We start from the raw sequence: 14,310 nt of genomic DNA on the forward strand, positions 1-14,310 counted from the left end.
ACGGGTTCGTGTCCCGGTCCGGGAAGATCCGCGGCTGGGCCCGTGAGCCATGGCCGCTGAGCCTGCGCGTCCGGAGCCTGTGCTCCGCAACGGGAGGGGCCACAGCAGTGAGAGGCCCGCGTACCCAAAAAAAAAAAAAAAAAATACAACTGATTCATGACCCGGGCTTATGAAGCACACAGAACAAGTCTGATAAAATACACATTTATTAGAAATTTTTCAGCAGCATCATTTCCATTTGCTTTCTAATCAAAGTACATGTCAAAGTAATTTACAATAAGCACTCAAAATACGAACAAAAAATATTTTGAGAACTCGGGAATAAAATCATCAGTAGTACATGTTTCACCCATCCATCCATCCATTCATACACTCATTCATTCATTGTTTTAAAGATGTGCCATATTAGCACAGAAAGCCAGGAATCCTACCTACTTAGTGTGGAAACTGTGTGTTCCTGCCACGGTTCCCGCTGTGGAGACTACAGCCGCTATTCAAGAGGAGGGCTACGCTCCTCAAAATGAACGGTTTTGCCAAGGACCTAAAAAAGGCTCAATAAGAACGGTTTCCCTTTCTATTCATGTTCAACCGAGGAAATAAATAGTCAGTATAAGGAAATTTTCACACACAGAAACACAAACCCAGCTGAGGCTTTGCTTAACCGGTATTTGTTTTGCACCTTCCTTTATGAAGACACAGATTTACTTTCAGTTAATTCAGCTCCTGAGCTCCAGTTTCTAGGGTAGGTGACCACCTGAGATGCCAGGCAAGGGTGTCAATCACCCTATGGTCCATCAAATGAAATTTCATGCGATTAGATACAAACTCTTTGCAGAACACTTACACTTAATGACATGGGAATTTCTCAGACATTAAAATAAAAGTGTTGACTTGGCGGCGAGCGAGATAACGCACAGGAGACAGTGTTCTGGTTAGACAACGCAAACATGCACAAGGGTGGGACTGAATTGCTTTTCTACCTACTGCGTTATCTGCATCTCTATCATTACGCTATTCATCAGGTTACATATAATACTGAACATTAAGTGCTGATGTGTGAAAACGGACCCAGGAGTGGCCTGGATTCCCTTCCTTGATAATTCTATAGGGACTATGAATGGTGCCTCCTCTTTTGACATGGCTAAAGGCCCCAAGTCAATTCCTTTCTTCAATGGATCATTTTCTGTTTTTAAATTAATTTATTAATTTATTTTATTTTTGGCTGCGTTGGGTCTTCGTTGCTGTGCGTGGGCTTTCTCTAGTTGCGGCGAGCAGGGGCTACTCTTCGTTGCAGTGCACGGGTTTCTCATTGCGGTGGCCTCTCCCGTTGCGGAGCACGGGCTATAGGCGCGTGGGTTCAGTAGTTGTGGCGCACGGGCTTAGCTGCTCCGCGGCATGTGGGATCTTCCCGGACCAGGGCTCGAACCCGTGTCCCCTGCATTGGCAGGCGGATTCTCAACCACTGCGCCACCAGGGAAGTCCCAATGGATCATTTAATGTAATGATCACCAACCAATTCAGCAATTCAACCAATTTCCAGGGCCTCCAGGAAACGGAGGTCTCAAAACTGAAGAACCCAATTCCAATTCAGCAGATACTTTCATTAGCAAATTTAATGATGTGATAATCTTTCCAAAATTTACAAATATACAATATATTTATAGCATTACCTTCAGATAGCTTCAGTGCAAAGATATACATATAGTACATTGTGATAATTATTTGTAAAAATATGAGATGAATAAAAAAGACACACAAGGTATTGTTTCCACAAATATTTCCAACTACAGGAGTACAGGGGAAAAAATATCTTTTTAATAAAGTACTGAATGTTAATTTTTTTCATCTGTTTGTAAAAAATATATGTGCAAAAGTGTGTTTCTAATTATTCCCTAAATAGCTGGCACAGCTATGCCTCAGAGTCTTCTCTAACGAGATTTGCGGTGTCTTTAAATGTATCTTCTGTTGCACTGTAGGTTGGACTTGGGCCTTTCTTCCAAGAAATCTTATCAGGGGGAGAAGGTGATGGAGGTGGGGTCACAGCAGCACCAACCTTTGGTTCACTCTCCATCTAAGGCCACAAAGAAACAGGAATCAGCCATTTATTCCCCCGACGTGATGGGAAATGGTTTTGTGTGAAGAAGACAAATCTTGGCCAATTTGCCCAGAATCATCTGAGTGTATGCCTGATTTAGCAAGTTAATACTAAGAAAGAATGCCTGGGCTGAGAAAAATTGTTAAAAATTACCTCGGAATAGAATGGATTTTCAAAGTTGGCATTTTGTTTCGGTTTTCGTTTGAAGATATTCCACTTTGTTGCCTAAGTGAAAAGAGGAAAGAGAAAACCTTCAGTAATGGAATTTTTTGGTGGGTTTCTTCCTTCTGCCTAGGTTTTAAAATTTCTTCTTACAGAGGGAGAAAGCAATTTGGGACCTGGGACCACGTGACCTGGCCCATGCAGTAAGTTGTTCAGTTCTTCCTCGGCTGGGCCCTGAACAGTAACTGAAACTCTTTGGGCTCTTTTTATCTAATAATTTCCAAAAAAATCCTTGATCTGAAGTGTACAGTTTACAGAATCTGTGCCCAGAGTATCTAGAAGCTTTGACAGAGCCAGGCAAGAGATTTCTTCAGGGGCTGCCTGAAAATTTAAGGAACAAGCCAGATTGTAACTCTCATTTCCTAAAACGATGTCTTGATCCTTGGTCAACTCAAACATGTTCTGTCTCGCTCCATCATTTCCTCCTGTAATCAATAATAATAATGGCAACAAAAACAGCTAGCATTTATTGAGTGCTTACTATGTGTTGGGGACTATTCCAAGAGCTTTACAAGTTTCTGATGTAATCTTCCCAAGGACTCTGTGAGGTAGATGCTCTTTTGCAGAGGAGGAAAGGCAGTCACAGCAAACTTATTTAACTAAATTGTAGATAGAGGAGTAGGCAGGGCCTCCAGGAAACAGAGGTCTCAAAACTGAAGAACCCAAAGAGAAATCACCCCAGTCTATGATAAGTGGCCCCTGTTTGGCTGAAAAGCTGCCCGTGGCAGCAGTGCTGGCCACGGCCCTGCTGCCGGATGTAAGGAGACAAGAGAACAGGAGATGAGGAAACAGCCTCCTCCCACAGAGCTAACGTAGCCCACGTGTTTTATGGATTGTCTCTTGCTCTGTGAAAGTAGGCGGCCAACATGTGAAGGAGTGGGGAGCATGTGAATACAGGAGAAGTAGAAGAAGCCATTCACCCACATTTAAGTGAGCACTTGCTTGGCACGAGGGCAAGATGGAGACACTCAGGTCAGAGCCCGGCCTCTGGAAACCTACACTTCAATAGGGAAGGCCAAAACTCATTGCTTCGGTATGGAATGGCCACATGGAGCTGAGTAACTACTAACAAGAGAAGTGCGGGTGATTTTCATTGTCATCTCCTTGGGAAATCCAATGCATGTCGACACGACTTTTGAAAATGACAGGACTAAGCCACAGGACTTCACGTTCTTTGAGTCCTTTGAGCAGATTTATTGATGAAAGAGAAACCTGTGAGCCTCTCTGGCATATTAAGGTCAACCTAGGGTCATCCTAACCAAAGGCTTCTACCGCTTTAAGCCTCCCTGGCTGTTCTCTCAGTTCCCAAAGGCAAAGGTCATAGAAAAATCCCTGGATGTACCATGGAGGACAGACCTTAGAGGGTCTCAGCCTCAACCGATTAAAAAAAAGGAAGAAGAGCCAATGTACTGCAAAGATGGAGATGAGAAAGAAAAGGACTATAATTGGTAAACATTCGCTCTCACTTGAAAGACTCTCTCAGTGTTTTTGTTGGTTTGTTTGTTTTGGGGGTTTTATTGTTGTTGTTTTTTTTGCAGTACGCGGGCCTCTCACTGCTGTGGCCTCTCCCGCTGCGGAGCACAGGCTCCAGACGCGCAGGCTCAGCAGCCATGGCTCACGGGCCTAGCCACTCCGCGGCATGTGGGATCTTCCTGGACCGGGGCACGAACCCATGTCCCCTGCATCGGCAGGCGGACTCTCAACCACTGCGCCACCAGGGAAGCCAGTCTCTCAGTGTTTTTGATGACTGATGTGCAGGTCAGAGGTTGCAGCATCTCCACACTCCTCTTCCTGCTCAGCTGGGAGAGAATTCTGCCTAGGGAAGATCACTAGACTCGAAATGGACCGAGAAAAAGTGTTGAGAATATAAAATAGATCTGGCACTGCTGTGGAGTTGAGTCAGACTTGGGGAACCAAATATGTAACATTCAAGTATTCTGGTGTCTGTGGAAAATTAGTGTTCAAAATAAACTTTTCAATGTAGCTTAAGGAAAAAAAATTTAGTCCCTTGAAAATATGAAACTGGAAATTCCTTTCTAAGACAACATTCGTGTGTGTGTGTGTGTGTGTGTGTGTGAGAAGGAATTAGCAAATGGAATATGAAAAGGTGGACAAAGTGACCTTTGTTATAAGCTCTCCTCATTAGCATCAATTTAGTTCAACTTCTATTTTGACGCTAACAAGCAGAACAGGATCCAATTTGTGAGGTGCTGAAAATCCAACATGACTTTGCAGATACCAATTTTGTTTATAGATTATGCAATGTGAGAATAGAGATTGTAAAAAGTGGTAACATTTCTAACTACCTTTGGGCTTTTGTTTCTTTATATTACTTTACAGAAGTCATAGAACCTTAAAACTGAGACATTCCAGATCCTATTGTTCTCAACTGGGAGAGCATGTTTGGGGGCCAGGGGCGGGGGAGGGAGTGATTTCTGGGATCACAATGCATTGGGTAAAACACTACTGGCACTTAGTGGACAGGGGCCAGGAATATTAAAATGTCCTGCAATGTATAGGATAGTTTTGTACCAAAAAGAACTGCCCCTCCCAATAAGCCAATAGTGCCCCCAATGAGAAACATTAAGACTCTAGTGCTCAGAGGTAAAGTAACTGCCCAGAATCAAACAGCTATATCTGAGATAGCTTCCTATGTGTCTGTTAGAACTAATGATATATTATCTATTATGTTTTGTATCAAGTTTATTTACTGAATTTCTCTCAGTAGACAAGGTAGTTTACAAATTTCAAAGGCCCTGCAAACAAGATAGAGAAGCTCCATCTAGTGGACTTTTTTTCTTTTAATCTTCTGTATTAAACACTGTGCCCGGCACATTGAGGGCAGCAATGTTGGCTGGATGGTTAGATGGAAGATGGACAGATGGATAGATGAAGAGAGTGTAAATTAGTGCCATCTAGTGGTCAACATTGGTAACAAGAGTAGAGCTAAAAACAACATACATTATTAAGGGAACGAAGATATACACTGTAGAAAAATTATATTGCACGGGAAAGGAAAAGGTCCTCTATATGCATCACTGACACAGTGAGGTCTTTATTCATACTAGGTTGTTATCTCAAATTAAACGCCTCTGATTTGAAGAGGCTGCGTCCAGAAGTCGGCTGCCCTTCTTTTCTGCTTTACCTCCCATGTCACAAGGAACATCGTTACCAACGCAGTGTTAGAATGTAGCTTTACTCAGTGGACAGTCTTTCAGTTTATGATAAAATTATCTTTACTAACTGCCTATACGTCTTGGGCTCTATGAGCCTATCAGGGTCTCTCTAGTTTGCCTAGGATTAATAAACCCAGCAATTCCAAAGTCCTTCCCAAATCCTGTATCATTTCAGTAGTCAGTCACTGTTACCTGAGTTTCATCAGCACTTGGGGAAGTTGGCTTTGTGTCTGGAGCTAATTCAGCAGGGTTTATGGCACTTCCATAGTTTTCGTTATACACATTTCCGGATTCGGTTACCTGTGTGCATGTTGAAGGCCATTATTCAGTTTTGAAAGAATTTTTGCTATAAAGTTTCTTATCAGCTCTTTGGTTCTGTTTATCACCTTGCTCTCCCACAAACATGAACAGGCACCATTTTTAATATATGAGACCAACCCTGTGGTCCAGGAATAAACACCACTCTCGTCTCCCCAAAATCAGGAGCACCAACTACTAAGTTGTCTATCTGATGCCTTAATCTTGGGAGGCAAATACACCCATCAATGGTCACACTCTCATGTAGTAATAGCAACTTCTACGGTGTTCTCTAGGGCCCCTTACTCCCACTGTTGACCGTAGTTTTGGATAAAGGATACTCTGGTTGTATGTTGGCAGCTAAATCCTAATAGAACAGTATGAATTATTTCCAAACGTATTACGTTTGGATATTTAGAATAAAATTATTAATTTCAGGACTGCTTAAAAGAGGTTGAATTTTTAAAACAAGAGGCATAATGACATTAATACCCCTCTAGATATTTTCTGTAACATTCATGTGATTCCGAGGTTCCCTCTTAAAGCACAAATTACCATGGATATATAATTAATAAATTACAGGGTAGAAATTCACCCCTTTTCCTATATTTTTACATTCACCACTTTATTTCTTCTCTAACTTGGAAATGTATTGGTAAACATGGCTTCGTTTTATTTCAAGGGAAAAGTGCCAAAAATCTATTTTATCATGTGATTAAAGTTTTGCTATCTGGATATTAAAGGATCAGGCAAAATGCTTTCAAGATTCAAATATTGCTGATCTTAAGAAAGTTATTCATAAAATAAACATTTCTGTCTTAACATTAAAATGTACTATACCTTGTGAGTTCAAAAGAAGTTTAGGTGTTAACAGTGAAACTGTATTTTGCCGAGGCCCTAGCTGTTTTGACAAAGGAAAGACAGGCTACCTAACAGTTGACAGGCACTGGCAGTGACGCTGGGGCTATTGATCCAGCCCTAATGAAGAGTTCTGTTCCTTCATCCATACGTCTATCTCACCTCCCTGTTCCTCTAAAAGATGAGTGAGTAATAGGGCCTCATCAAAGGAAATTTATATACCTGCCTATCAACTTCGAAGACCTTTGTACTTTCCAGAAAAGTATGACAAGGGCAAGCAGGGAGGTCACCTCAAATCACACCCTTGTGATACCAGTCAGAACCCAGAGAGTGTGCCCAGTACCCCAAACCTCTGTATAATGACCTGACGACCATCCACTCATTCAGTTCACAGATATTCACAGAGAGCCCGTATGTGTGTGTCGGGCACAGTGTTTGCCGAGCCTCTGAATATGCACTCAGACCTCCTGCTCTGACCACTCAGGATGAAAAGGCTCTTGGTCTGGGTGCCAAAGAATGGCTGCCAAAACCCAGGATTCTGATTGTTTTCAGGCCTTCTGTCCTTGGGTCAGTCCTGTTACTGCAGGGAGTGAAGCTGAGGAGGCGACCAGTGTGCTTCCTTCCACGGAGGGAAGGTTGGGAGGACCCTAAAGGCACATTATTCCAAAGAACAAGATCCAGCAACAGCCAAACCTGACAGCACGGACTGTGATTTCTCACCGGGGTTGTTGTTGGCTGAGCCACTTTGACAGCAGTGTCCCTGGAGGTGTATGTCGGGTTTTCAAATATTATGGGCGGCTTCCCCAGGTCCATGGCAAAATGTTCACTCTGATGGAGGGAAAAAAAAAAGAAAAAAAAAAAAAAGATCATACCGTGCTGATCTGATTCATACACAGAGGAGGACCGTGCTGATCTGATTCATACACAGAGGAGGATGTGCTCTTCACACCTGGAGGTACGCTAGGTGCGACGTCCAACTGACCCAAAAAGAACTTGCCCCCCACCTCCAACAAAAGCCAACGGAGACACAAGGCCTCCACGAGGCAAACCGTTATGTAAAGTAATGTAAATGCACTAACTCCTCAGGTCAGGAGAACAGAAACCCTCTTCCCTTATCCGAGTTCTCTATGGCTCCTTAAGGCAAATAACTCACTTGGTGATTGGCTTTGGACATAGAGAAAAGGGTGGGGGTCTGGAAGAGGAGCAAAGAGAAGAGGGAGAGGGGGAAAGAAGACAGGAGGGATAATATTGTACCTTTAGGCAGGAACAAAAAAGGAAAGATTGGTGGGGAGGCGGAATACTGGGAATGATTTCCCAACACTGATGGTAGACTTCAGAGTGGATACTAGTCCATTCATAAAGCATTTGGTCCTCACAGGAGGGATTATTTTACAGATGGGGACAGAGTGATCAAACTCCATCCCTACTATTACATACCTAGCAGGTGGCAGAGTTGTGATTTGAACCAACCACTGACTCTAAAACCACTGTTTATCCCAACACTACACACTGGTGGGAAAATATGTGAGACTAGGAAACATGTTATTTCCCTGCCTCTTCCTTTAAACGTACAAAAAGTCATCGAATAAAAACAGAATATCATGGTCCCTCTCCCCTGTTTCCCAAAAAACACAGATTGTTTAAGACTCCAATTAAACTTAAAACTGTTCATGATTCCAGTTCACCCGTGTGGCTTAGATCAGGGGTTAATTTCAATTTCATTACTAATGTTTTTAGACACATTTCTACAACAAACCTAATGTTTCCTAACTTGGTATAGTGAGGGGGCATAAAGTATTTCATTTTTTTCTAGATGAATTTTATTCTTTATAAAAAGTGTTTCTTTGATAAAACAGTAAAAATGATAACCTTCAAATAGTCACTTTGAAACCAAACTCACCATCGCCATTGATCTGTCAATAGCAGACTCGGGCCCCAAACCAGATACTCCAATATCCATGTTAACATCATCCCCTGATCTGAAGGTCACCCCATTTCCATTTTCAGAGGATTTGCTAAGACTGCTTAAGCTGAAAAGAAGTAATCAGTGTCTTATTATTTTTAAAAAACAATCTTTTGCAATAGGATTCTTTCTTCATACCTTTTCCTAGCTCTTCCTTAAATGAAAGGCTCGATTCCCACTTCGCATTCACACATCACATATGGGAATAAATTCCCTTAGTGACCTCCTGGAAATGTTCGAGCACATTCCCGAATGCTTGAGAATGAGGAGAGGACCAGCTGGGCACTTGCGGAAAGAAAGCCTGGTCCCTCAAACAGCCGACGCCGTTCTCCAGTGTAACCTCAACGTACAACCCTTTAGGCTCTAAAATGTGATTTGGACTCAGGCTTCAGAGAAGCAATCAATTAAGACATTGTGATCTGAAGTGACTGCTTTAAGTTCAGTATTTTTTGTTTCCGCAGAATAGGTGAACAGCCTAGGATGCTTTTTTAGCTTAAAAGAAAAACTAAGTTATTTACGTGGTTACAGATCACACAGACGTCTAAAATCAATATTCCACCTAATGAAACTGACCTTGACAGCTTGGGCAGAGAAGGCAAAAGGGAGCCAGTTTTCCGATAGTGGAAAAATCCTAGAGTCGCTAAAGCTCCAATTATTATGATCAGGATGATTGTCAACAGCACGGCCGCTGCTGTCAAAGAGGGAAGAAGAAGCAAACATATGAACATGAGGGGAAGGAAAAGAGCCAGGAGTCTTAGCAAGAGGGACTGGAGTTAAACAGAATACAGACAACACTCAGTTTAGTTACCACGATGCATTCCCATGTCCCTCGTATTCTTAAAACTTACTTGTTCCGGGAGGAATGCCTTTTGAAAGCCCTATTTCACAGTATTCTCCCACGTAGGCACTAGGACATCTGAAAGGAAAAGAAGAATCATTCACAAGCTGTTGATTTCTTGGGCTCTGATTGTAATCTGACTGTGGAAATTCACTTTTGAGGGAATACCTGTGGCATCTACAGAATCAGCCTCAACAAATAAACCTATTGGTGTCTTCTCTAATCTATGGAATTCCTCCTTGGAAAGTCAAGTGGAACTGGAAACCTTCATTGTGTTCTTTCCTTTGACGTGCTTTCGTTAAATATCATCTTGCTCCATGTTAAGAGCTCCCTTGATAACTCTCTGCTCTCCAAATCTTGTCTCTGCCCCTCGTGAGCGCCTAGCACTGTAACGGCTCTGCTGACAGCTGCTCTCCCACAATCCAATTATATGAGTAATCTGAGGTGAGTAGGAAAATGGGGTTGTCACTTCTCTAACTCCTTGCTCCCCAAAGCGTGGCCCACAGTTCTGTGGCATCTCCCCGGGAGCTTGTCAGAAATGCAGAATCCCTGTAAATGAGATGGGCATTTTTTTCCAGAGCCCCAGGTGATTCTCACGCACATTATAGTTTGAGAAGCACTGCCTTAGCTCTCTGTGGACTCCCCCATTGGAGGGCAAGCTGGTTATGATGTGAAAATTAGCGAACAGGCAAGGTTCTTGTACTTGTTTTTCTGGCTACTTTGAGGTCTCAAACTCCCCCCAGAAGATGCAAGACCTACAGCATTCAGACTTACTTGCATTTGGGGAGGTCATTCTCGTCAAAATAGCAGTTTCCTCCGTTCATACACCTGCATGGAGGGGGCATGATGATAGGACTTTCGATCGCTGCAGAAAGGGAAAGCCACGCAGGTGTTAGTCAGCGGCGCTCAGCAGAGCCCCCTGCCATGCAAACCTGCTTCAGCCCAGGGCTGGAGTGGGGAGCCCATGTGGTGGGGCAGCTAATTAGTCTCCCTTTTAAATGTCACCTTCCCCTTAAGTCAGATGAATTTCTTTATCAATAAGGTCTTGGGGAGTAACATACATTTGGTAGGAAAAAAAAGGCAGTTTATAGCATTCCCCCCCTCCCCCCCCCCCCGCAAAACAGTGGTGAGATACTAGACTCCAGAATATATACTAATAGTTAAAAAGAACATTGTGGTAAAGGAAATCTCTCAGGACATTGACATTTTCCTTTGAAGTTTTCAGAATTCTTCTCTTTGAACCCAGTTTAGGCACACCCCGAAACTTCCACTAAAGGCTCCGAAGTATCAGCAATCCATTCATCAATAAACGGACACGTAGACAGATAAATAGCCGCTTAACGGACAGCTGGTTGGAGATCTCCTCATTTTTTAAGACCTTCAAAATTGCCCTTGCTAAAGATTGTAATCTTGCCAATATTTCCCCAGTAGCATTGGGATAAGAGCGGGGATAGGGGAAGGGGAGGGGGCAGTTTTTACTTGCTGAGTTCGTGCTCTAAACCTGCCAACTTTTCAGCCTGGTTGGGAAGGCAACAGGAGGTGCCTTGTTTAACCGCTTGCGCCCCCTGGTGGCGGAACATGGTTACGCCTCTTCATTTCCCCATCAGCTAAAGCAGGGGGAAGGGCCCAAGGATGTGAGCCATAAAATGGGCCACTAGTGAATTGCAGGATGATTTTCTAACACCCTTATCAAGCATTGGATACTAGTTAGGGACACTAACTAGTTACTCCCTATGGCTTATTAACTCCTTAATTTAAAAGAGTCACTGAAGAAAGGTCTTGCCAAGAATAGATCATCTATAGCATTTGGGATGAGAATTAAACCACTGTTTACTTACTTACTTCCTTCCAGCTTCCATCTCCCATTTTAAAACGTGGCCCTTTTTCAGTTGTCCAAACTTTGAAATGAGCATGTGGGAAAACCAGTGAACCTCCTCTAGGCCTCCCCTCTGTACTGGATAAGCGCCCCCGGCCCACCTCAGGAGCCTGGTTCTCCACCTTGAGGAGCTCCCGTTAAGACTGAATAGATTCAGGGGCGATTGGGATCCAGTATGGGGTGGAGAAAAGAGGAAGAGGACTTATAGCACTCTTCAAAATGTCTTTATAGACAACACAACAGTCGATTTAGGGGCACTGGATCTAAATCTCTGCAGATCTTGGCAAATAATTCTCAGAAATCATTGGAACACAAGATCTGTTTGGCCCCTTAAGTCCCACTCAGCTCTGTTCATATTTTCCACATCTCCCATCCCTCTTTCTAGCCATCCCCACTCTATTCTGCAAGAGACCAGTAAACAGGGATTCTTCATGCTCCTGAAAAAGGTGAAGCACGGGTAAGGGAACCTACTAACGAAGGCAAAGGAGCTCTCCCAGGCCCCCAGGCAGTGTCCCTACCTGCATCACACTCAGTGACGCTTCCTTCTATAAATCTGGAGCCTTGGGGACAGGCACAGGTGTATCCCTCAGGTCTCAGAAGGCAAAGGTGGCTGCAGACCTTTTTACAGCGGTTGGGCACTGGAAAGCAGAAGAGAACAGTGGTTAGTTTCCGAGGAGGGAACGAATACCCCAACCAAGGACATGCCCATCCACTGAGTTGTGGCCAGGTGACATCAGAGCCCAGGCAGCATACCAACACCTTTAAGCTGCGTGCCACCTGGAAACTCACCCTCATTTACGCTACCTTCCCCTGCCACCCCACCAAAGTGCCACAGTCCCTCCCCGTGCTCTCCATCCCACTGCTGTACCCCTCACATTTTCTTCTGGCATCATTTATCTCCCCTGTTGCTCTGGCAGGTTTGGAAGATAGGTGTCTGTCTGGTTCACTGCATGAACTCAAAAACCAATCAGCACTAAGCAATTTGAGATATTTCTAACAGGTCAGTAAGACCCCATTATTATATCAAGATTTGTCATCACCCAAATTTGGATAGATCATAAAGTGTGGTTCAGCCAAAGCATACATTGGATGTGATTTCCACCCCTGCTCACCATGGAGAACTTCCTTCTGGGCTTCAGTTTCATTATTTGCAAGATTAGGGAATTTAGAGCTATGATTATCAGAATCACCTGGGAGCTATTCACAATGATTGATGCCCTGTCACAGAAATCCAGATTTAAATCGCTCTGGGATGGAACTCAAGTATTACCATTAAAAGCACCTCAGGTAATTCTGAAACTAGCTTAGCATATATTATGATTTATCCAAGGATTAGGTCGTCTCTAAACTCTTTCTCAGACTAACATTCTATAATCCTGATTCTCTGTCACGCAAAAACATGACCATGGACAAGGCATGGCTGTAAAAAGCCTCACTGAAAACCTGTCCCATGGGCTTCCCTGGTGGCGCAGTGGTTGGGGGTCCGCCTGCCGATGCAGCGGACACGGGTTCGTGCCCCGGTCCGGGAGGATCCCACGTGCCGTGGAGCGGCTGGGCCCGTGGGCCATGGCCACTGAGCCTGCGCGTCCGGAGCCTGTGCTCCGCGGCCGGAGGGGCCACAGCAATGAGAGGCCCGCGTGCCGCAAAGAAAAAAACAACAACAACAAAAAAACCTGTCCCATGACCATTTCTTCAGCTCTCTAGAGCATGCTTTCAAATTTTAATGTCGTACAAATAACCTGGGGAATCAGATTCAAGAGGGCTGGGGTAGGCCTGAGGGTCTGCACTTCCAACTAGCCCCCGTATTGTATCAATGCTCCTGGTCCCTGGCCCACCCTTTGAGTAGAGCAGGGATTCTCGCAATGTTGTTCCTGACCCAGCAACATCAGCATCACCTGGGAACTTGTCAGAAATGCAAATTCTTAGGCTACCTCAGGCCTATTAAGTCAGAAACCCCTCAGGTGGGACCCAGCAAGGCGTGTTCAACAAGCCCTCTAGACGTTTCTGACACGTGCTAAAATTGGAGAGCTATTGGTCCAGAGTAAATGCTAATCTGGCACAGCTGGGCTGAGCCTCTGGCCTACTCATCAATCAACACTTTGCAAAGGAGGCTCAGAGTATCAGCTGGCTGAGATGCTTTTCAGGGAAAGTCTCCAGATTTTCCTCTGCCTGACCCCTGGGCTGTCCTCTCTACAGGGGCCAGAGGGGGCTCCACAGGTATACTGGTCTCTCCCCTCCTGCCCTTGAAACTGCCAAACATAAGAGCTGCAGGAGCATTTAGGACACAAGAGCTATTACATCAGTGGGGTCTGGAATGTTTTGGAGAAGGTCTGAAGAAGGGTAATCACTACCAGCAACACAAGGGGGCTAATCCCTAGAAAAGGCATTTGCCGCCAGTGTAATCTCCTGGGAGCCTCCGTTCTGCACTTCAGTTTGTCAAGACTGATTCAGGCTCTCAGAGTATCAGAGAACTCAGGGGGACCTCAGGTTCCACATCTGTTTCACATGCAGGGATCGGAAGGGAGATGACTTGTCAAAGGCCACACAGCCACAGAATGCAATCTGGAATTGGGTACACTGATAGCTGGACCAGAACAGAAAGGTGCTGAGCTTTTGGGTGAATGGCATTGAGTTTAAAAACCATTTCTGGGTTTAAAGCTTATCCGCTGGTTGTGTAACTTGGGCGCACCAGTTACTAAATCTTTCCTATTGTCAGTTTCCTTACTTGTGAGATGAAAATTAAACCTCATTATAAGTTTGGGAGAAGATTAATTGAAGAAGCAGATGTCTGGGTTAATCCTGAAGAGAGAATCTGACATACAGAACTTAATAAAAGCCTATTTCCTTTCCTCACTTCAAAAATGTCCTTTCCCCACTATACATTATTGATATTCTCTAAAATAGACAACTGATGGGAACCTACTGTATAGCACAGGGAACTCTACCTAATATACTGTGGTAACCTAAATGGGAAGGAAGTCCAAA

At 44.1% G+C, this 14,310-nt stretch overlaps 1 protein-coding gene across 1 annotated transcript in view; it reads right to left on the reverse strand.

Moving 5' to 3' along the window:
* Positions 1-1,909: 1,909 nt before the first annotated feature.
* The window catches only part of LRP2 (LDL receptor related protein 2), a 178,405-nt gene continuing 166,004 nt past the window's right edge, over positions 1,910-14,310 (reverse strand). Inside the window, exons 72-80 of the mRNA XM_065880144.1 lie at positions 11,844-11,963; positions 10,224-10,314; positions 9,460-9,527; positions 9,185-9,302; positions 8,549-8,678; positions 7,377-7,476; positions 5,686-5,816; positions 2,249-2,320; positions 1,910-2,071 (exon numbers count right to left, since the gene is read on the reverse strand). Coding sequence (XP_065736216.1) covers positions 1,910-2,071; positions 2,249-2,320; positions 5,686-5,816; positions 7,377-7,476; positions 8,549-8,678; positions 9,185-9,302; positions 9,460-9,527; positions 10,224-10,314; positions 11,844-11,963 — 992 coding nt within the window. The remainder of the gene's footprint in view (positions 2,072-2,248; positions 2,321-5,685; positions 5,817-7,376; positions 7,477-8,548; positions 8,679-9,184; positions 9,303-9,459; positions 9,528-10,223; positions 10,315-11,843; positions 11,964-14,310) is intronic.

The sequence above is a fragment of the Phocoena phocoena genome, chromosome 7, assembly GCF_963924675.1.
Source record: "Phocoena phocoena chromosome 7, mPhoPho1.1, whole genome shotgun sequence".
In the NCBI taxonomy this organism is placed as follows: domain Eukaryota; kingdom Metazoa; phylum Chordata; class Mammalia; order Artiodactyla; family Phocoenidae; genus Phocoena; species Phocoena phocoena.